Below are 26,624 nucleotides of genomic sequence, written 5' to 3'. Positions count from 1 at the left end.
TCGGATACTTCGATGTATCTGCTCATATTTTTTAATTGCGACAGAAACAAACAGATTTTTCTAAAAATTTTTATCTACAGTTATTTATTTACTCATTTACGTTTTGTCTGACTGCGCTTATTGGTGGTTTATTTTGCAGAGTGCCCTCTAGTGGATAAACTGTGCAACATTAACGCTCATAACATGGTTGAAAGGCGTTCCTCTTGTCTCTTCTTTACTTTTAAATTTTTATTTATAAATGCAGGCAGCTATAGATCAGTAAATATCTGATATCGATCGGTAATATCGGTCCACTGATAAATCGGGCTGTAGTTGTTATCCCAGGAGTTTGCAGTGTCCAGTTTCCAGTCAGATCCACTCCTCAGGAAGTACAAGTTGAGGTTTCAAAATAAGACTTCACTAATCTGGATGATGTCACTACCTTGTAATCAGTTGATAACATTATTGGGAGATTACTTTCGTCAGCTCCCTTATTCACAACAAGTTCCCACAGTTTTACACTGGATGCCCTTCCTCACACAACCCCAAAAAGATCTCTGTCTCCTCCCAAGATTAAACTGCTTTTTAGGCAAATGTAAACCACTACACTATGACGCACCTCTGTTGATAACATGAAAAACAAGTAAAGATAGTTATTCCCATACAGCTAGTCTTCTTCCCTTCCACTAAGATATGGATAATGGCACAGTTAATGCAACAGTAAGGATAAATTACCACACACAGGACCCACAATATCGTCCTTTGTGATATGGAACTTGAACACCTCATCATACATTACACAGTGCTTCGAATCATACTCACTGTTCATGTATTACAAAGTGTTTTTTTCCTTTATTTTGCAGCAGTGTATCAATCTGGCTCAGGCTCAGACAGTCTGGCGTTAGTATTCATAGCGTGTAGCCAAATCCAAACTTTTCACTGCAATCTTGTGACATGCAGCCCCGGAATCTATTTGATAACCCGCCACGAATAGGTGTTCCCTGCTTTGTCTTTGAAAAGTGATTGAAATTCCTCACACCTACACCCACTCATGCGCCTACCACCACAGAGGCACACAACAAACCTTACAGAATGCAATAAACCTCAAAGGATGGTGGTCTAAAACATAACTGTACAAACTAGATGTGAAAAGGGGGAATGTGGGGGGCAAGAGCCGTGTGAATTTTCCATGTTTGGTGTGTTGTTTTCGAAACATCGAGCAAAAGCAGAAAATAGGATGTTTTTTTTTTTTTTACAAAATGCAATTTATCAAGGTACAGCATGTGCTTTGGAAGCAACAGAATTCATAAACTCATAAATTGTGCTTCCGTTTCATTTAATGAAGTTTATGAACAAGCATTGTGATTAACGCAGTGATTAAATACTTCTGCAACAAAAACATAAACCAGGATTTGGAAACAAAGCACGGAGTACAGAGTGAAATGCTCGTTACAGCACATATCTGATTCATGCCGGAAAGAATGGAAGAAAATATCTTTCACCTTTTGAAAAAAAAAAAATGAAGAGTAAGTATTATCAGGTGGTTCATACTTGCCTTATGGCTTTACATTTTGGATTTACCGCCACAGTGGTGCAGCTTAATTCTCTTCTCCCTGAAGACTTCACTGACATTTTCCAAGGGCTTGCTTTCAAACTCTACTTTGATTAGTCAAGCAGATTTTAAAAGGAACTAATCCCCTTCCCTTCGAATTTTCTCTCTTTTTTTTATGAAGCAGTCAGCAATAAAGTCAGCAATAATACAGAGTAACACAAACGGAAATCTGAAAATGATGCCTATATCTGGCAACAAACAGGGTGCTGATGCTGGTAACTGATCATTACAAGTGCAAAAGCAATGTCGTCTTAGATTTTACTCTGTTCATTAGAGTCACTTCAAAGGAAAGTACTGCCTCGGCTGCTTCGCTCGGAAATTGTCTAGAGACCGCTGATAGTTAGCTATTCACTTTAGCCTTGACACATTACTGAAGGCAAACTGCTTTTAAAAGAACATTTGTGGAATAGCTAAGTCTTTCCAGCACCACGTAAACATACATCTCGAACCCCTACTCCCACTTAAAGTCGTGCCCCACCATTTCATAGAACTTGACATTATAAGGTCGATAGAAGTCTCGCAGTTGCTCAATGGCGTCTCGGTCTATCTGCACGTGAGTCCTCCCCTTCGACTTGCCAAGGCAGCGGGGCGAGCCGCTGCTCTCCGGCTTTTTAAGGCAGGGAAAACCCTTGGTGCGGTTGAAATAGAAGTGTTTGTCGGTGACAATGCGTTTCAGCCCAAGAAAGTCCTGCACCCGAGCCATCTCCCCTGCTGGGTCTGTGATGAGACGCTCTCCGCTCACAAAATGGATCTGAGCCAGAGGGAAGTAGCGGAGCCAGTTTTCAAGGTGCAAAGCGTACAAGCCGATCCGAATGGCGTTCCAGGACATGTCCACGATTCCCAGGCTCTGATTCCTGAAGGCCAGGTCCTGGAAGCTCGGCAGGTCCGGCGTTTTGGATAACGTCTGAGTGTAGTCCGATATTGCTCGAGTGACGGGGTCTCGCACCACCACTATGAGCTTGGTGTCTTGGGACATGGTATAAATCCGGTGTGGTGTCTCTTTTGTCACAAAGTAGCTCGGTGTCTTCTCCATTGTGATTTGGCTTTCAAGAGTTCTTGGCATTAAACCTCTGAATGAAAGATGAAAACACAGAATAGAAGTTTCTCATTTACATTCATGTTAATTTAGGATTTCTTTTAAAAAATACTAAACATTTGAGCGCCTAAGTAACCTTAAAAGCTAACAGATTCAGAAGCAAAGGTCACAATGTCCTTCCATTTCATCTGCCAAAGTAAAGAAAAAAATCTATGTAACATATCTATTTAGGGCAGGATTACACAAGTGAGTTGTAAAGGCATAAAGCTACCCTAAGTGAGCTTCGGTTTGGCCGTGAACCCAATTTCTTGATGAAAATCATAATAGGAGCACTGAAGCAAAGTTGTAGTAGTCTGTTGTCACTGGAGACTTGTCTCACAGACAGCTCTCCTGTGCATCAGGCCTGCATGTTTCAGGAGTAATAAATCACCACGAATGCAAACAGAACACGTATAGCAGCGACTCTGTTCAGTGACTTCTGGGTCTTCAAACTAGGCCATTCTTTACAGAGGTGATTTGAACAAGCAGGGCTTTGCTGAGAAAAACTTGAAGATTGATTGGAGAGAGCGGTTAATGATTATTTTCATTGTCAATTAATTTGCTAATCTTTATTTCACTTCTGTTTTTTCCCCAATTAATCAATTTCAACATAGAACAAGGGGCAAATTTTCCTTTTAGAGACTGACAATGAAGCATTTCCATTTTATTCTTGGATAATTTTATTATTATAATAGCTATTGAATAAATTCCTGACTCATTATTGCAACTCTAATTTAAAATTCCTGCGTACAGATGTTTTACACCAGCTTACAAATAATTTTGATTGTATGTTTTTTTTTTGTTGGCTAGTTTATTATAGACTGTGTATAAAAGATGGACATAGTCAATGCTCAAGAGTCTTAAAACCTGTATCTTTTCCAGTGGCCACCAGGGTGACTTCTCTCTTTTTATTATTAAAAGACTATAAGATTCAAATTTGATTCAAAACCTTAGCACATATTTTCTGATCAGTTTAAATGACTAGTTTTCACTCTTTATTGTTAATTGATGTTCATTTTGTAAATTTTGTTGGCATTTACATTAAACAAAAATCTGATAAAGGATATTTTTGGTGTGGATCTGGTGCAATTTCCTCAATTTTTCAGTCAGAGCAACTCCTTGCTTGTCAAGATGGCATCAAAAATCTAGTGGGTGATGTCATGTTGTCTTCATCCATCTTTTATATACAGTCTATGGTTCTGTTAAGGCGCTTCTTTCAAACCACCCATTTAATTGATCTGAAGTTGTAATGATTCTATCATTAGCTGCAATTTTTCAGAAAATATTAAAATCTAAAAAACAATAAATAAATGGCAACAATACTAACAAGCTCGTGGACATAGGATAACATCAAAATTGACAGCAAATTTGTCTCAGCTGTAGAGACACGGCCAGCCAAGCCACCATCTGATGCTTAGTAAGATCACTTCAGACATCTTTATTCCTCCTTCTTGTTATTTTTTCCTTTGCATAGACATTGAAAAAAACATGTATGTGACACACTCAATTAGCAAATTCAAGGTGACAGTCCACACCCTTCATTCTGATTTATGAACGAATGTTTATAAGGAAGCTTCCGGGAAGCAGCTGTTTTATTTTGAAAGCAATCGACGTCTGACCTTTCGTCAACGGCTTTGACAGCTGACAATCAACCTGCAGTAATGGGCGAGGGTTCACATCTGGAAGACACATCTCTGAGATAAAAGGGCTTCAACTGCCAACTTTTGTGAAGAGTGCCAATTAGTGGAGATACTTTGAGTCTGTAATTATTATATAATACTACTGATACACATCCCTCCTACAGCTTACATGACAGTCTATCATTAACATGAAATGCTCTTGAAAGAACCAGGGGATAAATACGAGAGCGCGTTTCTGCGTAATTGCTTGTCTGTTACTGTATGCATGTGAGTGTGTGTGTTCTTTCATTTTATAATCAGCTAAACTTGTGTTTGCAAACATATGCTTCCTCTAAATCTGTGTAATTATGTGCATGTTTAATTTATGGCTATTCGGTTTGATCATCAGTCAATCGAAGCAGTTTGTTAGGGATGCACTTTGTTCCTCCGCCAGGGTGAGAGCTGAGGATGTAGGTGATCAGTGCAGTTTGATCACCAGTCAGAAAGATTACCCCCCCTTCCCACCTCCCAACCACACACACACACACCTCACCCCCCAATAAACTACCAAGGTGAAAATCATGAAACTCGGAGGAATGGTGGGGCACGGGCAAAGGAAGAACCCATTAAATTTTGGAGCAGATTTGAATCGCTTCCTTTAAACTTGTGAAATGGAGCACTGACCTTGGCTGAGGATGCACTGTCTGAGTGCCCCTTCTAGTTTAAGGTGCCTTGGGTAGCATTTGAAAAATCAATAAATAATTCCCTTTCATGGCTGTCATGTTTAAATATTATAATAAACAAACAAGACTACAGCTGAGATGTCTAGGAGTTACAGCGGGCATGCAGGGCGCTGTTTGCACTGCTCGCCTCCAGAGGTTGGATTTTATGAGAAATTTGATGAACTGCTCTACAGTATGTCAAAAAAAGGAGAAAAAGGAGAGAGACAGAGAGCCACTCTTCTGCCAGTGTAAACACAGCACATTCCTCAAAACTTCCCTGCAATAAAACTTGAAGTGAGTCAATAAACTGCAGAAAACACATCCAGCATATTTACCCAGCTCCAAGTCTGATATACACAAAGAAGCACCAAAACAGAGGGGGCACATTCATCACTGATTTTTTAAAGGTAAGCAGATGATTTTAAATTCTATTATTATATTATATTGTCTCTTTCCCCCATGATTCCTTACCTTTTCTATTTTTTCTCTCTGTAGGAAATGTAAGTAAACATTAACCACTGCAGAAATTAGACAAGGAGGGGGGAAACAGATTCAGGCATAAAACAGAAGAAAATGAGACGCTACACCGCTTACCTGAACTCCACTGTAATTCCCTATGTATCATGTGAAGGCACACGGTTATATTGGCCTGCAATCGTTATGACCTTTTAGAAAACTAAGCTGGAAATATAGTGTATCATTCTCCATAATTTACTATCATTAACATTTAGTTTGGTGGGAGAGAAACGGCCTAATCAGATATGCAGAATTATGCAAGCACAGCTGACTAGAAGCCACAAATTTCCAGACACACTCATGGGTCTCTGCGGGAGCAGCAGCCACGAGAAAAGGCTGCTCTTTGACCAGTTTCTAGATTACATAAACTAGTTAAATTAGTTAAGCTAAAACCAGTTAAACCAAGAATCTTAAAGTCAGATATTGTGCAGTAAAAGCTGACTGAAGTCTAATCTGGTGTCATTTCCTACTTATTACTATCACTTCTGGTAAATAACGGGATTCGTGGAGCAGATGGACACGCACCTGCACAGGTGAGACACACGTTGTCTTACCTGTACCAGTCCAGGCCTCTGTCATAGTTCCTGTCGAAGAAGTGTGTTTCGGTTCCCGCCGCGCGCACATCCGGATGTATTCTTATGAACTCCAGGACGGCTCTCGTGCCTCCCTTTTTCACACCGACTATGATGGCATTTGGTAACTTTTTATTGCCGAACTTTAAATTGCTCATAGGCGGGCTGGGCGTGCCGTTCCCGGCGGTGTGATGAGCGAAATGGGGTCTTTGGTCGGCTTTCAACCGAGACGCCTCAACAGCGCTCAACCTCGCGTCCGACGGTAAAAGGCAGGAGAGGGATTTCTGAAGGCGCCTTTTGGCTCCATCTGCTCGCTGACAGCTGGGCGTCGGATCACCTGACGTTTGCATGATGGCACCGTCAGGGAATAGAGCGCAGTAGAATAAATATGAAAGGAAAAGGGATAACAAGCAGATGGACGTTCCTCTGAGCCGGTGTGAGAAGGGAAGAAGTCGACCGAAGAGGAGCACGCATGCCATCTCTCCATGAGTATGAACAGTGCATGATTTTTTTAATTGATTTTTGCGTTCCGTCCTTTTCTGATTGTCTTAGTGGCTCCACGGGCTTTAAAGAAGAAAATCAGCAGACTTCAAGCCTGTTACCACAGTCCATGTGAGTCCCATCGCTTCAGCTCCTTACCTGAAAAGGTATCCTTCCCTGCGCACCGAGTTGCGAAGCCATCCTGTTTTAAAACTCCTGGACGCGTCCGTGGCCATCACGCATGGCTGCAAGAGCTGTGCGCGCTCTCTGGCAACTTGAGCGGACTGTCAGCTCCAAACCGGCTGAGCGACAGAAAAATATTTCCACACAGTGACGTCACGGTGTCTTTGCATTAAAAAAATGGTAAAAAAAAAAAAAAGAAGATAAAAAGTATTCATCCGTCTCCACTTGCTCATCTCACTTTACCTTTTATCACTCTTCATACTAAGATCTAAGCTCCGAGTCGACTCTTTGTTCATTTAAAGGTAAACATACAGAATGTTTGTAAGTATTAATATTTGAAGCATTTTATTAACGTAAAGTGAAACATTTTTGTTAATAAAATGAATAGTATTAGAGCTGATTTACACCAACACACCAGAAAACACGAGAGTAAAAATATCTTTAAATATTTATAATTTAACACTTCAAGACCCAGCAAGCTTTGCTCTTCCTGTTGGACCAATCACAGCACTGGTTCAATCTCTTCTGATGAGGTTAAATTTAAAGACACTGAACAGTTTTTTTCCGTTTTTTTATGGTTCATGACCTTAAACTAGGCAGTCAGCAGAGAGTCATTCGAGTGTTCAGAAGGTTGGATAAAATCAACTCTGTAAATGTCCCAATGTGAGAATTTACTTCACACTCCATTACTGGGAAAATTAATCACCACCTACTAATGATCAGTTTCACTTTTAAGTTAAAAAAGGACTATGTGATGAGAACTTTTCATTATTTTCTGACATTTTTATGTGAAAAGAATTTATTCATTAATCAAAATCAACTTCATAATGAGTTGTTGTTGCACACAACATTTAACTTTAAATATAATGAAATGTATATTTCTATTTGAATAAGGTTTCATAACTGCATTAACAAGCACATCATCCTCAGACAAAACCACACCTGCTGCTGACAGAAATAAACGCCTACACAAGTGTGCCTGACTATCACTGCTTTCAACTCGTACTGGTGACTCAAACAGGTAATTTTCCACCAGAAAACGTTATTTTGTGAGTGATTAGTGATTATAACTTTAATAATATATACAAAACAAATGGCCAGAAGTTTTGAGTTTGGCTGGTTAAAATTGCGAGAAACCTCCCTGGGGTGAAATTCCCACTTTCTTCTTGTCAAATACCAGCAGGTCTATTGAATTTAATTAAGTAATATCCACCATAAAAACAAATTACCAAATAAAACACTGATGTCTTATAACTATTCTGATCTTCATTCATTTGATAAAGCATGATCCAACTTGTCATGCCATCTGAACTTTCGTGTTGTGTACTGCATTCCCAATTAAAAGTTTCCTTAAATTAGCACAAACTGGCTGTAGGGGTGAGCAGATTGATCCAAATATTGATAGTATTGATACCAACACTGATATCTGTGTCAGCTCGATACTAACACGAGTGGATCGATACTTTGTATCCATCCTCTAACTTAAGTATGTAGCCTTTTTGTGTTGACTGTCAGGCCTATTTAATTTATAGCCTATAGCACACTGTAAAAACCGAAGTTGACCCAAACACATTTACATTTCAGGTCTCAACAAACAAATAAACCCTACTTTCAAAATACATGAAAAGCTGAAAAGGTGTTTTTTATTGTGTTAATTAATTATTGTTAAAAGTCAAAATCAAAGTGATTTAGTGAACATTGAAATGTGTTCAGAATTTGCAAATTCATGATGATTTATGTCATAAATCATAACAACTGCTCTCCCATACAAAAGCTGCCTTTATAGGTTAAAAGTATCAGTATTGATATTGATATCAACAATACTGCCCTGTATTTACTTGGTATGGGATCGATACCAATATTTGCATTATCGCACATGTTGTAAGACTGGACTTTCTGTGGTCTCAGGGCCTCTTTGGACTGGTTTAGTTGTCCACTTTGCTCTTTGTATTGTTTTCCAGCTTCTATACCAGTAGTCTTGTTCCTGATCTTGTTAGACCTCCCCTCTCCTTGTAGCAGAAGGAGGCATTAAAGCATCGTTGTGTGGTCATACACTTCCTGATGACAAAAACAAATGCAGGCAAGCTCACAGTGGAAAGAGAAGAGGATGAAAGCTCCCCGGCCTGCAGAGACGCATGGGGAGGAGTTGAGGTGTCACAGTGGTGCTCCTGCGGGTGTCTGCGCCCAATCTGAGAAGCCTCTGATTAAAGAATGATTTATAGGGGCTGGTTGGAGAGACCCGCTTAGCAATCCGTCTAGTGAATGAGATTTTTCCTCAGGAAGAGGGCGGGTAAATCAAACCTCGGGGCGAGAAGCCTGCTACGCTCAGCGATGGGGCGCAGTGATTAAATGTTATAATCACCTCTGCCGCGTGCACAGCTTGACTTTTCAGTGGAACAATCAAAAATATTGTTGAGGAAAATCAGTTTAACCTCAGTTTCATTTACTGAACATACGGTTTATCTTGTTCTAGCTCATTACAGAGAAGGACACAACCTTTTTTTGACTGATATAAACTATGACAGAAGTGCAATGTGGAACAATCTAGTCAGTGCCATTTTTTTAGGAAAAAAAAAGATATGAGAGACCACCCGGGCTTTCCAGGAGCAAATTTAAAAGTGAGACATTCCCCTCCTTAGCCGTTCAGTTTAACTAAGACTCATATTTAGATTTGAGATTCCGGAGAGAGCGGTGGGGGTGTCAGGCTTGACAGCATGAGTCATGATCTATGTTTAGGGAATGAATGATGTGTCTGTAAATGCACAACATATTTCTTAAAGTGTTTGATTGTCTTTGGGAGCTCACTGAATGCGGGTGCCAATGACCACTCACTCCATCAGCGGCACGGCTCATTTGTCAGAGGCAAGCGAAGCCTGGAGGGAGGGTTCGTCGGCTTGTCCTGACTCCGATCAGACACTGGGGGAAGATACAGATGAGCCAGGCAACTTTATATTACAGATGGGTGAAGAATCACTCCCACAGTTTCCGTTCACACCCTCTTTGGAAAAAAAAAGTGCACACACAGAACTGTTTTGTTAAGTGACAAACATGTAGTCACACAGTGTTGCTTGTATATCTGGAGGCCAATTAACAACATTTTTATCTTCTTTTTTAATATACGGCTTGAAAGGAATGATTTATTCTTGACTTCAGATGTGTAAATTGCCATTCTGAACACAGCTGAAGGACTGATTCCAGATATTTAGGGGGTGGCATCATGCACTGCAGCTGGTCTGGTGTATTTTTGTGTCTTCAAGTTCCCTTCTTTTTCAGCATGTCCTTTTTAAGGGTTAAAAAGGCCATCCAGTTTCCTCCAGCTGTCAAATATATAAGGATTACTACATAACATTTCTACATGACATCAAGTTCCTTTCAGCATGCCCAGCAATGACACAACACTGACACCTGCCGGCCAGACTTTGACATTACAGGCAAAGTGCGTCATAACAGATAAGATCTCAAGTGAAAGCGAAAGCAAGTCCTCAGCGTCAGGTTCCTGTATCAGAGGCTAGCAGGGAACGGAAGAACAACAACATGAACAAAAGTAAGTTTAACTGCTTATATATATACGAATTCTACTCAGAAACGGCCTACCATTCAAGCTCCTACCACCAAGGAGCTTGAATAAATTGTTTTATAGAATATATGTGTGAAAGTGAAACTACAATACTGTGCAAAAGTCTTGGGCCTCCCCGTTTCTTTAAATTTTGTTCCAAAGAGCTGTAATTTCATGTATTTTCTTTTTTGGTCTTAAGCCATAATTCTCTCTTTTGACGTTAGCTGCTTTTCACTCATTTTCAGTCCAGTCTTTGTAGCTGACCATTTGGAAAGCTTTGTTTATGCCACCTAACACCGACCTATTAGCATTAGCAAGCATTAATAAGGCACCTAACTCAAGAGATGTACTGGTGTTATGCCAACACATAAAGAAAGCAAAGCAAATAAATTAATTGTATCTTGTTAATAGGTGCCTGTTGCAAAACACAGCATTTGTTCCCATTTTGTTAATTTAATCCTTGAAACACGCCAAAGATAACTCAGCTTAAACAGCATAAAATGGCATTTTTGCACCAACAATGTGATTGCCTAAAAACTTGTTACATGAGGAAATTGGACAAGTGGAGGACAAAAGAATATGTGGCAAAACCTATATACAACAGGAAGATGAACAGTATCTGAAAGTCATGCCTTTAAAACAGGAAAAAAATATCCAGCCAAGACCTGACACATGACCTGAGAGATCCATCTGGCTCCTCAGTTGTTCCATCTACTCTTAGCTATCAAGAATTCTTAAGGAAGGGAAATAGAGAAAAAAAGGCTGAGGTATGCTAAATTACTGAAGATCTGGACTGAAAATCAGCTGCAACAGGTCTAATGGAGTGATGAATCCAAATGTTACGCCCCTAGCAGGGCCTCCTCCTGAAGTTGCCTGTGTGGGTGTGTCCTACTGTCTCATGCCTTAGGTGCCACCTTTTTCTTTTGTACAGTTGACTCACATCAGCAACTAAAGGTATTTAAGCCCAGAGAAAGGTGAGCTCTGGTGCCAGAGAGCTGTGTGTGTTTGGTGGTTGCAGCTAGTGAGGGCTAGGGCTGCGTTTCAGCCACTGGTGTTGGGGGTCTTGTCAAAATTGATGCAATTATAATTGTAGAAAAGTAGCATCAGATTTTGATCCACCATATGGAAAGCACTGATTTAAAACAGCTTCATTTTTCAGTATAACAATGATCCCAAACACACTGCCAATGTAGTAAAAGCACCTGGATAGAAAAATACACATTAGAACCGCATCAGTCATGGATTGGCCTCCCGAGAGCCTGGACCTCAACATTATTGAAGCAGTGTGGGATCATCTTTGCAGAGAACAAAACAAAAGACAGAAACATCCAGAGAAGAGCTTTGAATGTCCTTCAAGAAGTCTGGAGAACTATTTAACTAGTCTAAATACTGTCGTTGTACAAATGAAGAGAAAGCTGACTAAGAGAGTTCAGACTTTGTTGCAGAATAACGGCGGTCGTGCCAAATATTGACTTTCAAGCTTGTTACAATTGTATTTATGTACTGTATTTCCAGTTGTCTTTGCCTATGTAACAATAAATTCTTCCACTTATTTAATTTTTTCCTTGCTTTTACATAATTTCGTCTTGAAAAGTGAAAAGTCATACAAAAGATTAAATTGCTAAGTATAAGAGTTGTGTGTATTTTTGAGACTCCCTGATCTCTGGGATCCTAGACTAGAACAACAGGGCCGTGAATAATCTGAACTCTGATGCTATTCATTTTTTTCTTCCAACAGGAAAAGTAAAAATTTATTCACATGTTGATGGACAGACGATGGACTCTCATGAGAAATTTCTCAAAAAACTCTTCAAACGAGGAGCAATACAAGAGGAGTCACTTGAGCATAGTGATGCTGTTATTGTCTTCGTTCCCATTGTCAGTCGTTTTGAGACGGACATTAATTCAGCTTTATCAAACATCTCAGGTAAACACATCACAATCTATGAGAAGTTTTTTATTTGTTTTGGTATTTTTTCTGCACGTTATCACTCGTGTTGTCTGTTTGTCTCAAAGGAGATAAAAAGGTGGTCGTGGTGGCCTTGCATCACACCTATGACCCAAACTACACTGTGCCAAATAACAGAAAGATGGACGACAAACTTGTTGTTAACTGTCTGTTTTATGAGAAGAAAGGACTTCTGTCATGTCCTTGCAACAAAAATGCAAGGAAGATGGTCTGCAAAGAGGTAATTACACAAGTTACGTTGTTTTTTTAAGCAAAAAGTGCTGGATACACAGATACAAATAAACATAGATTCACCTGGATTTGCATCATTTTTACATGTATTGGTCAACAATAATACAGACCAGACTATACTGGCATCTTCACACTGGCTCTGTGTGCCAGGTGGTCAGTATTTTGTTGTATGTTCACGCCCACAGGCAGAAGTGGAAACAGCAGTTTCCACCAGATGTTTTCTATAATATGAGCCAAATAATCTAATCTTGCATTATATATCTTCCCGTTTGGAATATTTGAACAGTGCAGTCGGATCAAAGTTCTGATATTCCAAATTACACATATCCAGTGGGAACACTCTCACTGCCTGCAGTAATTTCAGCAGTATTAGTTGTAGTTTAATTTACCCTGTACTAACTGCAATACATTCATTATTTATTTATTTTTTGCAGCTGAACCTTCCAGGAAAACCATGGCAAAACAAATCAAACAAAGATCCTCAAGACAAGACCACAAAATCAGGAAAAAAAACAAAAGACAAAAAGTTAAAACAACCAAAAGAATCTGCATAAAATTAAATAATTGCTTAGACACTTCCTCTAGGACTGACGTTTGTAAAATGCTTACTCAGCTTCGGTCAGATTGTACTATATTATTAATGAGTCTGCGTGAATTGAATTGCTCATTATTTATGCTTTTTCCTTTCTATTGTGGCTGATCAATTAGCTTATTTGTTGCTCTGTTACTGAACAAAACAGTGTAGTGTGACTCATGACACATTCTGCTCATTCAAATGTACAGAAAGGTTGCATCACATGTAGACCTACCATGGCTTAATAAAGGAATTTTGTGATCCGGGAATAAACTGATTCTGTTATCATCTATCAGGCTTCCTCATTCACAGTACTCAAGTCTAACGTCAGAATGCTAGCATGTCCAAAAACGTTATGTTATAGTGTTTGATGAACGTTTAGTCGAAATCATTGTATTCATATATTAGCTGATGAAATAAACTAAAATCAAAATGTGAATACTGTCCATTCAAGAACTCCTGAGATTTGTAAACCTAGTGGTGAGGTAAAGATAAGGAGGAAACAGAAAAGAATAAGACTTTACCCTCTTAGAACCATTAATATTTAATACAATAACTGATTTGAACTGTATTTTTAATAACTTCACTTAAGGTGGGACTTGACATGAGCTTTGTAATGTTATACCTGTTGGTTATAAATGTATTAAAATTGCTTTTAATTTTTTATTTATCTACAAAATTACAAAAGCAAATTTTCCAGTGTTTGTATTTATATAGTAATATAGTATATTTAATCACCTGTTTCCTTCAATCACAATCACCTACTGGCTGTGAATGCACCAGACTATCACCAGTTCCTACATCACATCAAAGTCCAGGGAGCTGACAGGAAAAGACAGACATATACATCGTCATGCTTGCTGTGTAATGTCTGGAAACGTCCAGGTTGCATTGCATGTGTACATGTCTGCTTTTCTGGCTTAGGTTTCTGCAGCAGTGACTTTGCAGCCTTTGACTTCTCCTCCGCTCTTCCCTTTGACTGAGGAAGCTTTAATGATAAAGATGTGTAGCGGAATAAGAATGACTTGCTGAAGTGTGCAACATTTGCTGAGGTACTGGCTTGGCACACGCTGGACACTGATATCCCCTGGGACATCTTGTAAATCGTATGCTGATCTGTTTGATGGTCTGGCTTTGTGTGTTGCTGACTTTGTTGATTCACGGAGGCCTTGCATAGTAATAATCTGCACACGGAAGGTTAAAGCTCGGTATTCTCTCATGTATTGACCCAGATTTTTGGCAGGGTCTGTGGTTTATGTCATGATCTTTCTTGGCAATTTCATTCAGAGTCATTTTGCATTTTTAACATTTTACAGTCACTCTGCCAAATTTTCTTGAAAACAGCTCTTGAGACTTATCTCAGGATTTTCTGTACCATGCTTCCTGCAATATATGGTGTATATCAAACCTCCAAGCGCATAGGCACATCTCTCAATGTGAAATGTTATGTTACATGAAATGGCAGGGATTCAAACTGAAAACAAACAGCATTTTAATGGGGACAAACCAAGGAAGCTGAATAGATTTTTTCTTTATAAATTTGAAAGAATTTATAGCTGTATGCTTAAAGGTTGTCAGAGTTAGCACACTGATCAGGGATAGTAGTTTTGTCAAACTTTGTGTATCTCAACCACACTAGCTCCACCTATAGGTAGAAATCGGCCACACATGCAACATCTGATAATGTGCATGCATTTGGCAAGACAGGTATGACTGGATTCTCCAAGCAGACGTCACAGCATCCTATTATGACACTTTCTTCTTCCATATATTGACATTTTTTGGATTTTTCATTTTTTCCCAAACGAAAAGGGGGAGGGGCCTTAAACCTTCTACTGTATGTGCCAATGGTCAGGCTGAAGGCCACGCATGGAAAAAAGATATTTTTTAACTGTGCAAATGAATGAAATGTAGTTCAAAATGTTGCTGGTAAACTCCTTAAAGGAAATAACTTATAACTCATAATGAATGGTAATTGCACTACATTCTGTTGGTCACAAGATGGCAGTTGAAGATGATGTTTTCTCTGAGTGGAGCTCAGCGGGTGTTTAGGAGGCCAATATAAACAGAAGAAAACTCTTAAACTTGGTATTTTAGCAGTAAAGATAAAAAAGAGGAAAGCAAGTGTTTTACAAAGTGAATAATAAAATAAACATAATAATTATCTTAAATAGGTTACAAATGATATTCATGGGTGAAAATTAGTTGAAACCGGATGACTTGAACAAATATTTGGACCTAAACGTTGTGTCAGTATCCACCTCGATGTTACCGCTTCACTATCTTACACCCAAATTCACAAAACAATGACTGAAAAACAAACACATAAGTTTAACTTTCCTCTTTCAGTTAATCTTCTCGCCCTCGGTGAAACAGTGGATTACTTCCTCCTTGGATTAGTGCGCACACTGCGGGCCCACATCTGCATACGAACATGGCAGCACGCCAGCACACATCCAAGTCCTCCAAATCATATGCACAAACACACTGTGTACAAACCAAAACTGAGTTCTCACAGACAGGAAGTGATGTCACTTCTTGTCTCCAAGGAGATGGAGGCAGTTGCTAAGATACTGTGACACCAGGATTTTTCTCTGTGTTTTTTTCTTTCCCTCACACACACACACACACGCACACACACACACACACACACACGTGCACGCACAGGGATGTCGCCACGAATAAGTAGAAACTCTCTTGTATCGCTCTTATTCTCTGGCACCAGATGGCAATGAGCGCCAACTCAACTTTTTTTTCTTTCTTTCAATAAAATCTCTAAAAATAACTGAAATATAAGTTGGTTTAAAATTTCACTTGAATGCCGTTGGGACCACTAAACAGATCACCTGTGTGCTCCGACTGAACCAAACGTCAGAGGTGCTGCTCCAACAATTAGCGACATTTTTAATCTTCGCTTTGAACTACGTGCAATTACTCAGTCACCCACTTCCAGAGTGGCGAGGCCTGTCGCTCCTAAAACGATACAAGTGACTGATGTGTATCAGCACCCCTCCAACGCTTCCACACAGTGTGAGCTGCACCTCTCTAGTGCTATCAGCATGCCACATATGTCTTGGCAGTAGCATGTTGCTGCCAAATCCTCTTCGCCCTCCCTTTCTCCTCCCCTGTGGCTCCTAACACAGCATTAAGAGTTTATGGGGTTTGGGTTGTATTAGAAATGCCATGTGCCCGTCTTCTGGATAGCGGGATTAGCTCTCTCTGCTGTATTTCGCGTCTGAGAGCCTTCCTGCACTGATGACACAAGCAATACAGCAATGAGCGTTTGTTCATTTACTGTGCACAAATGCATGTCCTTCTCCCTCCCTCCAGTCCACCGCTCCTACACACACGCTCAAGGGTGCCTGCGCACACACAAGCGTACTATACATGCATAAGGGGAATATCAGATACAATGTGCAATGACACAGTGAGGACATAGAGTAGAAAGTGGGGGGAAGGAAGGAGAGCAAAGGCACAGGGTGGGTTTGGCAGGGGCGGCATGGAATCATTTTAAATGGTGCGGGGGATGGAAGGCAAAAAAGATGTACGGAGAGAGGAGCCGAGAGTGGCGGAAAAGCAGTGAAAGGCGTCCAGGGCTGGATGAGAGACGGAATATGGGCTAAGATTTTAACATGAATGAGAGGGAATGAGGGAAGAGGAAGAAAGAGGGAAAGGAGGAATATCCTCTGCACCACTGTGTGACTGGAAATTTAATAGAGGGAGAGAGATAGAGTGAGAAAGAGAGGGAAGGAGAGAGAGGTAGATGGGTGGGAGAGAGAGAGAGAGCCAGAGGAGGGGGAGGGTAGAGGAAGAGAGAGGCAAAAGGCACAGAGACCTCATTGCTGTGCAGCTTTCAGTAAAAGCTAGTGGTCGTGAACAATGCTCACTACGGCATTCACTGAGAGGGAGGGTAGGAGCAAGGGAAAGGGTGAGGGAGGGAAGGAAGGCGAGAGAGAGAGAGATGGAGGGAAAGAGAGAGCGCATATATCTCGGGGGTCTTTCTGAAGCATCACTGGCCTTTTCTGTCCTTTGACCTTTAGTGTGAGCTGAGACAGAGCAAAGATGCACTGAGATTTATTTTTACCCACAAAGTAGTCTTTGGTAGTTTAAAGCTGCAAAGGGGGCTTCTCTTCTTCTGTACTTCTGACACATGTGGACACATACATGACAATGCTCAATAGAGGGAAGTCACTTATGAGCTAACATCTCTTTAACTGGCCACTTACTTGGTCATACTGTTCTCAATTCACTACATTACGCTTCATGATGATGGGTAGCCAGCTGAATTGAAAACCTTAACAAAATATTTCACGTCTACATTTGCAAGGCTCAGAAGTATGGTTTAATTCACGGTCAGGATCTTCACCGGCCTGCAGTGTATGTGTTCTACATGTTTGGGTGCTGACAGGAAGTAATAGTGCTGGTGGCTTCCTTATTTACAGCTTAAATCTAACAAGTCCAGTACAGAAGCCTTTCAAGAGGGTGGGAAGGCTAGGAGTAAACACTCATATGCACAGTCTGCAGAAAGCAGGCCTCATTGATTTGCTAGATATAATCTTACAAAAACAAATGCCCTTGCTAGCTATGGGAACATTACAGAGTCTACAAAACTCTTTCAGTGAATCAGAAGGGTTGATTCCTGTTAATATTTGGTGGCTTTTAAAAGAAAGTGCCCATGAAATAATAATAAAATAATAATAATAAATGCTCAAAATCTCACTTGATAGGGAGACGAACTGACTCAGGTTACCCTCCTGATCATACAGTGCTGCTGAGTCATATTAATAAATATGTGACTACACGGCTACTCATAACAAGCCCAGAGCTTAAGTTTCACCGGGGGATGTGAGACACAAAACACGCGGAAAGCAAACACGTGAAATATCTCTCATTTTGGAATCCGGCTCTGAACGTTCACTTTAATACACCCAAAGAAACGCAGCCACATCCACGGGTCGGTGCTCCTTCGTCTCTTCTCCTAATGCTGTCTTAGTCGGATTCAGACTGAAACATACGGAATGTGCGTAAAGAGCCGCTTATGCTGGACGCAAACTGCTCTGCCCAGCGGGCGCCGTCGCGTTTGCTACCTGCGTTCCTCTCCAAGGATGATAAGGCGCATCGATGCACTCGTCCCCGACCTCGTTCCTCCGTGCCATAATTATAACACCATTTTTTTCCTCGGCGATCCCGAAGCCGATCTCTGTTTTTTTCCGCGCGCACGCGTGTGTGTGGATTGTGTTCATCTTTAACCTGCCATCACTGTAGCCCCCCGCGTTGCGTTGGCGCTGCGGATCTAGCCTACAAGAACAAGAGCCAGCTCACAGCCGTGGAAACAAGCGAATCAATTTAGGGAAGAGGAGGAAAAAAAAGAGGAGAGACTGATAGCGAGGTTGGAAAACTGACGATCGGAGAGGGGGAGAGAAAACATCGACCTCACGCCGCAGACGCCGAAACATTAAGGTAGGCTATTTTGGCTGTACAGGTAGAAGGGAGTGAAATGGCTGGCGTAATTATTACATTTGTTACCTAATCGAGAGTGATGCTGAAAACAGTCATGAGATGCCAAAGGGGGGGACAAAAAATTGAGTGTGGCAAAAAGCTGAGATGCATAACGATTTAAGCAAATAATTAACATGAGCACACAGTCCACGTCGATGCCAGCGGAATAAATCTGTGCTAGTTGTGTAGAGCGAATGCATTAAAAGGAATCGCTTCTACGCGCAAACCTATGCATTGCACATCTACACAGGTGATATTTCCCAGTCAGCAATGAACCTAAAGGTTATTTTGCGTGCAGTCGTGTTGTTATTCCGCCGAAGAGAGGATGGATGCAAGCCATTTTGTAATGCAGCATGTGCAGAATTAGGCCTATTCAGAATTTCAATTGCGTTCCCGAGAAGGTGCGCCGTAGTGAGCGCAGCTGCATAGATGAATAAGGCCATTCTGTTCAATTGTAGGAGATATTATGCTACAGGCTATATGATGAGGAGAGATTGCAGATCTGAGGTTGCGACTGCAGGGTAGAAAAAAATGGGCAAGTTATGGTTTTTTGAGATGTGATGGAAAAAAAATAAGGGGAAGAAGAAAAAAAACAACAACTTGCAATTGTTAAAAGTCTGAAGACGTTTGCCACGAGCTTGTCATTTTCTCTCTCTCTCTCTCTCTCTAACAGTGGTTGATGTATCCATACTGGTGAAATGCGTCCCATCCATCCTACCCCAATTCCCACGTCCTGAATCAATCTGGTGTTGTCATAGTTACAGTAGATGATCTTGGCCCTGCTGCACCTGTGTCGCTTTGTGTTCATCTTGAGCATCTGTAAATACACGAGGTTTAATTGGGGCTTGTATTCAAGAAAGCAACCCACAGCCTCAGTTTTTATTGAAAACAACAGGACCACATTTTTTTTTCTCCATTTATCTGTTTTTTTGGCTTCTTCATAAACATTAATGACAGTTGTGGAGTGGAAGACATTGATACAATCAGGCACTCGCGATGATGTGATTGGTTTGTAGCAGTTGGTCAGCAGCTTTCAGCTAATTTGTCTTTTCACGAGTGAGCGATCTCTCAGGCCTGATCGAATAATCAATATCTACATCGTTGCAATCTGCTTTTGACACGAACACAAAGGGCTAAAATTTAAAAAAAAAACACAAAGAGAGAGAGATTCATTTAAGTGAAATTGGTTTGAAGAATTTAATGTGGCCAATGTTTCAGCTATGTCAAGAAGCCCTAGAAAACACATTTTGCACAAAGATCAGGAAGAAGGCCAACTGCGACAAGATCAGATGGGCCAAGATTCTAGAAATAAAGACCATCGCGGTGTATTTTGTAGCTTTCCTGCTGTCGAGAACTTAAAGATGGCAGGTGAAGTCAACAGGCATGTTTGCAGGTTCAAGGTCTCTCCCACAATACAGCTCTTTACAATACAGTGTGGTGCTCTCCGCTGACTGGTTGCACCACCTCATTTAGTGACATTTCCCATGTAATGCAACGAACAAATGCAGCTCAAGTGCTAAACTGTACTTAAGGGAAAAAATGCTGCATTAAACAACTTATTGATTACAAGGGCCAGCGGGTTTTTATTCAATGGGGATGCATCTTTCCCTCAGTGATGCAATGAAGGAAGCAAGTTTTGTTTTTGTTTTTGGAAAAATGCTGTGTGTGGGGCCAAAACTTCACCATTTCTTTCTAGACTTCAAGTGTCATGAAAGTGGCTGGAGGAATTTGGAAATACTTTCCATCCAGCTGTGTTTATATGATACTTTGAACACCGCCCAATTTAAAAGGAAAAAAAAGGGAGGAAAGAAAGGCGTAGCACCACCATCACTGTGTGTTTTTAATGAAGTAGCAGCGTATGAAACACTGGTACTTCTTTGGCCGGCTGAATATTAATGATGTTTTGCTTTGATGCTTTCATGAATCATTGCAACTATCAGACCTCTACTCTGAATCAGATACAATTCCGATGTCTAAGAGAGCCAGTCAGATTATTGAAATGCATAATTAGCTGTGAGATGGGGATGAGTGGGAGACTCTTCAAGGAAGGACAGCAGTGTAAAGAGCACCATAATGAGGACTGGCGCAAAGGAGCTGCTTACTGTAATATTTAGGTTTATTTGTATTCACACGTCTACATTCATGAGCTTATCTGGGATGTACGTATGTGCTGTCATTTCTTTGTGTCAGTTACAGTTACGATGGTTGTAGATCTGGATGTGGGCATGTGTCGAAGAGAGAGAAAGAGACAGGGCGAGAGAGTCAGTGGGATGTGCAAAGCATCTGAAAAAAGTCTATTTTTAGCATACATTCCCTTACGAGCTTTCTTAATAGCTGCTTTAACTTCTTCGAAGTATGTTTTAGATGAAAACCAATGTTGACCTGATCCTCAGACCTTGACGATTAAGATTCGTTGCAGATTTGTTCCTCCTGTTGTTATGCTGAAGGCCAAAGTTCAACCTTGTTCTGTCTCCTATGAACAGAATTCCAAAATTCAGCTTTGGCTTTTCTTACCGAGTGTGTTATAATAACAAATACTGCAAGCATACACTGTAAGCTTTGAGTTAAATGCATTTTGATTTAGACAGCAAAGGCGCTGTTTATCCATTTTGGACACAAAATGTTGATCAAGCTCAGCTAAACACAGTAATGTGGAATAGGGCACTGGACAGTAAAAACACAAGATGGTGAGTGAGCAGGTTGCCACAGCAACAGTGTTTCTAGGCGCATGCATCGTCGCTGCATAGGAGAGGAGATGCTAAGGACTGCCATGGAGCTGTTTCATAAAAAAGAAAGAATAAACAGTTTATTACAGTAATAAGAGATTCTTTTATTTTTAAAATGCATCCAAGAGTTATTTTAAATGCCGTATCGATAGAGGTGACATTGTGTTTATATTAGTGTCAGGAAACAAGGATCTTTTATCATTTGTTCTCAGACATGACAGACTTGTGACTGCCAGAGTCATAGTGACGAGAATTATGTGCTTGAGAAAACAATGAGCACTTTCTCTTTCTAATCATTATAAGGGGAACAGCCCAAGCATTTCTAAATTTAGTGAGTCTGCTGATGCTCGCAGCCATTTCTGTTTCAAGATGTGTGTGTGTGTGTGTGTGACACTTGATTAACCAAAACAAGGCTTTTGAAAAACACAATGCACGTTCAGGAATTCCAAAAAAAACCCAAAACAGAAAAGCTTATTTTGCACCATTTTTTCCTCTTTCTGTATAATCCAGTTGTCATATTCATGTCTCGTTCATCAGTTTTAGTTGTTGGGGGAATCTTGTCCGATTTAGCGTGGCATATTGGGCACCGCATGTGCATTGCAGTAAAATGTCAAGAGTCAATAATCATTCCTTCATGTCTTAATTGCTAAACTACTGCATGCAGGCATCATTTGTTACCTCATTTGTAATGCTGTGCTGCTGCTTCATGATGGATTGCATGAATTTCTGCATTAACCTTAGGGCCACATGGACTTGTAACTGCATACAACCACTTTGCATTCTTTGGGAATGTGAGAGTCTACCTCTGTCAGTGCGTATTTGGCTTGAAGAATGCCAGTATCATAAAGTGGATGACGAGACTGTCATCCTAATGGATCTGCTGCAGCACTTGTGACCCAACTTGCAGTTTTAGAATTTTGTGGCCATTTCAGACCATGACCCCGATGTTAGGTTTAAACTTAAATGGCAGCTGACTCAGTGGTTGATAGACACGTCTTTAGAATAGAAAGTCGTACCATTATTCCAAAGGAGATATTGGTGATATTTAGGGATTTTCAGTTCAGTTCTGCAAATGCTTGTATGTGTGTCCTAGGCTTGTAAAGTAAATCTTTCTGCACTGTGCACTCACTTGACCTCCTTCCTCTCTCTTCTTTTGTCTCTTCCCTTACAGTGAGAACCAACAGCCTCCATCGTGACAACACTTTCACAAGCAAATCCTCCCCTAAATTTGATTTCTCTTCTAATAATTGTCATGGGAAGAAAATGCAGAGTTCTCTAAAATGAAAAATTGAGAAAGCCCAAGTGTTTGATTACCAAGGAACTATGAGCAAAAGCAAAATAAGAATCTATTATTGATAAAGTCTTTAATATAGCATTGCACTTTTTCCTCAGTTTTTAAGTAGCTGCTTGAAGGAGCAAAAGAGAATCAGAGCGTTAAATATGAACATCAAGATAAGCACCTAAAGTCGCTTGATTGGAGGTGACCTATCAACTTCTTAGCAATAGGGGTAGGTCATGACTCAGTTGCCATGCGTGTTGTCATGGTGACCAGCCCAGGTACCCCTTTCCCCCTCCTCTGGTTGGTCCAACTTTTGTTGTGGTTTCACAACCATGGACCTCAGCTGACAGAGGCAGCACCCCCGTGCCCCTCCCCCTGTATCTGCTCCAATCAGGCAAGCCGTGTCATCTGTACAAGGAGGAGTTTAGATCAAATCCCTGACAGTATTTCAGAGAACACAAGATACCTCAATCTACAAGAGAACTCAATTCAGGTAATTTTGGTTTCATCCACAAATGGAAAACACATTAAGACTTTAAAGATATATACCTTGAGGGCATTATGTTTAATTTTGCTACAATATGCCTCCCTTTTCTTGTTTCCACACTAGGTGATCAAGTCTGACACATTTAAGCATCTGCGACATTTGGAAATCCTCCAGCTCTCAAAGAACCACATCCGACAGATTGAGGTGGGAGCTTTTAATGGTCTTCCTAACCTCAATACACTGGAGCTTTTTGACAACCGTCTTACAGTGGTGCCATCCCAAGCTTTTGAGTATCTAAGCAAGCTAAGGGAACTATGGCTAAGAAACAACCCAATCGAGACGCTGCCGGCGTTTGCCTTTCATCGTGTTCCCTCTTTACGGCGTCTTGACCTAGGGGAACTCAGGAAGCTGGATTTCATCTCAGAGGCTGCCTTTGAAGGTCTGATAAACTTGCGCTTCTTGAATCTTGGCATGTGTGGCTTGAAGGACATACCTAACCTCACCCCATTAGTGCGACTAGAGGAGTTGGAGCTATCAGGGAACCAGCTCGGGATAGTCCGGCCTGGATCCTTCCAGGGTCTAGTTTCACTTCGCAAACTGTGGCTAATGCACTCCAGAGTGTCAGTCATTGAACGCAATGCCTTTGATGACCTCAAAAACTTGGAGGAGCTGAACCTCTCTCACAATTCCCTGCATTCCCTGCCTCATGACCTCTTCACCCCTCTGCACCAGTTGGAGAGGGTACATCTAAACCATAACCCTTGGGTTTGCAACTGTGATGTTCTCTGGCTCAGCTGGTGGCTGAAAGAAACAGTTCCCAGCAACACCACTTGTTGTGCTCGCTGCCACGCGCCCCCAGGTCTAAAGGGCAAGTACATTGGAGAACTAGACCAGAGCCACTTTACCTGCTATGCCCCAGTGATTGTTGAGCCACCCACTGACCTCAATGTCACTGAAGGCATGGCTGCTGAGCTGAAATGTCGTACTGGAACGTCAATGACCTCTGTGAACTGGTTCACTCCAAATGGCACGCTGATGACCCACGGATCATACCGAGTTAGGATCTCAGTGCTCCATGACGGAACACTGAACTTCACAAATGTGACCATGCAAGACACAGGACAGTACACTTGCATGGTAACCAACTCTGCTGGAAATACCACTGCATCCGCCGTTCTCAATGTATCTGCTTCGGACCCCAGCAACACCTACAGCTATTTCACCACCGTCACTGTGGAAACACTAGAGCCAAGAACAGACGAGGAGGAGTCTGCAAGACAGTATATTAACGAGACCTTCATAGATTTTCCTAATCCTACTGTCCACCAACCTGGTGTTACTATAACGCCTTCTCTCTCTTCTCTCTCCTCACTGTCTCCACGAATCAATAGAGCTCCTGAAAATACAGTGACTGAGCCCCCAGAACATGTAACTAACATTCCAGGCCTGGATGATGTAATGAAAACAACTAAGATCATCATTGGTTGCTTTGTGGCCATTACTTTCATGGCAGCAGTAATGTTGGTGGTCTTCTATAAACTCCGTAAGCAACACCAGCTACACAAGCACCACGGCCCAGCCAGAGCCATTGAAATTGTGAATGTAGAAGATGAGATCGGAGCTGGAGCAGGAAGTGGCATCTCAGGTGGTTCGACAATGAATTCTGGAACAGGTGGAGAAGGAACCCTACGGATACATCATCCAGAAATAGTCAACCTTCCCAACATTGGTCGTACCGATACGCTAAACCATTATTACAAGACACATCATTTCAACAACAATGTGATGGGTCTTAGTATTGGCACTGAAGGGATGGGGCCAGGAGGGATCCTGAGTAACAAGAGCCAGCAAGGTCAAGATATCCCTATCTCCTGTACCTCTGTCCCGATCTCCACATCTAACTTGCTCACCTCATCGGGCAATGGCACCAACACCCTCCCCAGTTCGATGTCCCCACCACTGCCTATGTCTCTGCCCATGCCTACCATGGGCTTACATGGATCGATCAAGGGTTTCATGGGCCAAAGCCAGAATCCACAAATGGAACCTCTTCTTTTCAAGGGGAGTTCGAAGGAAAATGTACAAGAGACTCAAATCTAACAGCAAAAGTGAGAGTATCGAGTGAGAGTGAGCGAGAGTTGACGACAGAGAGGGGATTGATCTTGGGTTTATGTGCAGAATGATTAGACACTAGAGTGCACTGACATTACACTAGGAAAGAGGATAGACTGAAAAGGCAATACACAAACACATAGACTTATCTGTGACAGTGTACTGAGCCAAGGATTACCACAATGGCCCACTTGTGTTTGTAGTAACGATCATGGCCATGGAGATCAAGGAATGGACATTGCTACAATGTAAATCTGTGCCAAAGCAAATGTTTTTTGCAGTTTCTACAAGCTGTGTTCTCATAGGAAAAAAAAAAAAAACTAGCCTTTCAGAGTAATCAGTCCCCAAACCGTTGTTGGCCAGCAGAGTTGAAAGACACGCACAGCACTTGCCACACTGAAGACCAGAGATATTGCAGAGTAAAATCCAAGAGACATTTTTCTTCCTCAAAAAAAACACGAGCCACATTCTCTCTCAAGTGACTCAAAAGACTCCCTCAAGGTGAAAATTATGTAGGCATAAATAGATGGACAAAAGGGTACAGTGCAAACTACTGTGAAAAATCCACAAATTATATAAATATATTTTCATCTAAATATGTATCATTGCAGACTCTGATGCAGACATATTTTGGGGTGGATGTATAAGCTGGTATAGTTTGTTTCTTTGTGAATAATCAGGGGCGGCGATAGTTGAGGTTTGTTATGATATGTTTTAAGTTTGGCTACTTCTCAGAAACATAAGGGCTCAATTGCAACACTCATTGTGAATCTTTGAATTGGCTTTGTGGCATAAAGTCCATTTAGGTTGTATTACAGTAAATGCAGATCTCTGTTTGACAAACTTTTGTCTGTTGTTTCAGTAATAATCATTACAAACTTTTGTGTTCTGAAAGTGTATTATGTATTTTGTAAAAGCCAGCTTCTTGGTATTTGAATTGACAATTCTGATACTTAAATGCCAGCATCAATTAATGGTAAAAACAAACACGAACAGGTAATCCAATGCAATGACCTGTAAGGGTAAATTAAAGTGTTGACAATGTGTTATTTGAATCAGATCAGTAGCCAGATATTTGCTTTTAGACTGGAATTTGATATGATCTCCTTGCTCGTGGTTACCATAATCATGCCATGAAATGCTGTCATAAGGATGAGTCGACATCTATCTGCAGCAGCTTTCAAGAAGGGAGTGAACATCCATCTTAAGAAGATTGGAATGAAAGGAAATGTACAGTATATTAATAATAATAATGTCTGGTTGTATGACAATTGTAAGATCCACATTTTTAAAGTGTAACTTTCATATGTTAAATGCCATTTACGCTTCTTGCGTTTCAACTATGTATTTCTTTATTTTTGTTAGTTTGATATAATGTGTACAGTTGTCTAGCCATGTATCATTACGTGTGAAATAAATCAATCATATATTGG

The 26,624-nt window shown here is 40.9% G+C and overlaps 2 protein-coding genes across 2 annotated transcripts; one reads left to right on the top strand and one right to left on the bottom strand.

Annotated features, from left to right (window-relative positions):
- Positions 1-1,222: 1,222 nt before the first annotated feature.
- Positions 1,223-6,926, bottom strand: LOC100702060 (heparan sulfate glucosamine 3-O-sulfotransferase 2). The gene is made up of 2 exons (XM_003438464.5): positions 6,078-6,926; positions 1,223-2,661 (listed from the first exon to the last, which is right to left on the bottom strand). Exons 1-2 carry the CDS (start codon positions 6,572-6,574, stop codon positions 2,043-2,045), a joined length of 1,116 nt encoding a protein of 371 aa, XP_003438512.1. The 5' UTR covers positions 6,575-6,926; the 3' UTR covers positions 1,223-2,042.
- An 11,014-nt stretch (positions 6,927-17,940) lies between these two features.
- On the top strand, positions 17,941-26,624 carry lrrc4bb (leucine rich repeat containing 4Bb). Its single transcript, XM_003438465.5, has 3 exons — positions 17,941-18,548; positions 22,485-23,085; positions 23,203-26,624. Exons 2-3 carry the CDS (start codon positions 22,843-22,845, stop codon positions 25,177-25,179), a joined length of 2,220 nt encoding a protein of 739 aa, XP_003438513.1. The 5' UTR covers positions 17,941-18,548; positions 22,485-22,842; the 3' UTR covers positions 25,180-26,624.

This window comes from Oreochromis niloticus, linkage group LG8, assembly GCF_001858045.2.
Source record: "Oreochromis niloticus isolate F11D_XX linkage group LG8, O_niloticus_UMD_NMBU, whole genome shotgun sequence".
Taxonomy (NCBI): Eukaryota; Metazoa; Chordata; class Actinopteri; order Cichliformes; family Cichlidae; genus Oreochromis; species Oreochromis niloticus.
Note: the sequence above shows the minus strand (reverse complement) of the source record. Positions and strands in the feature narration are given on the sequence as shown.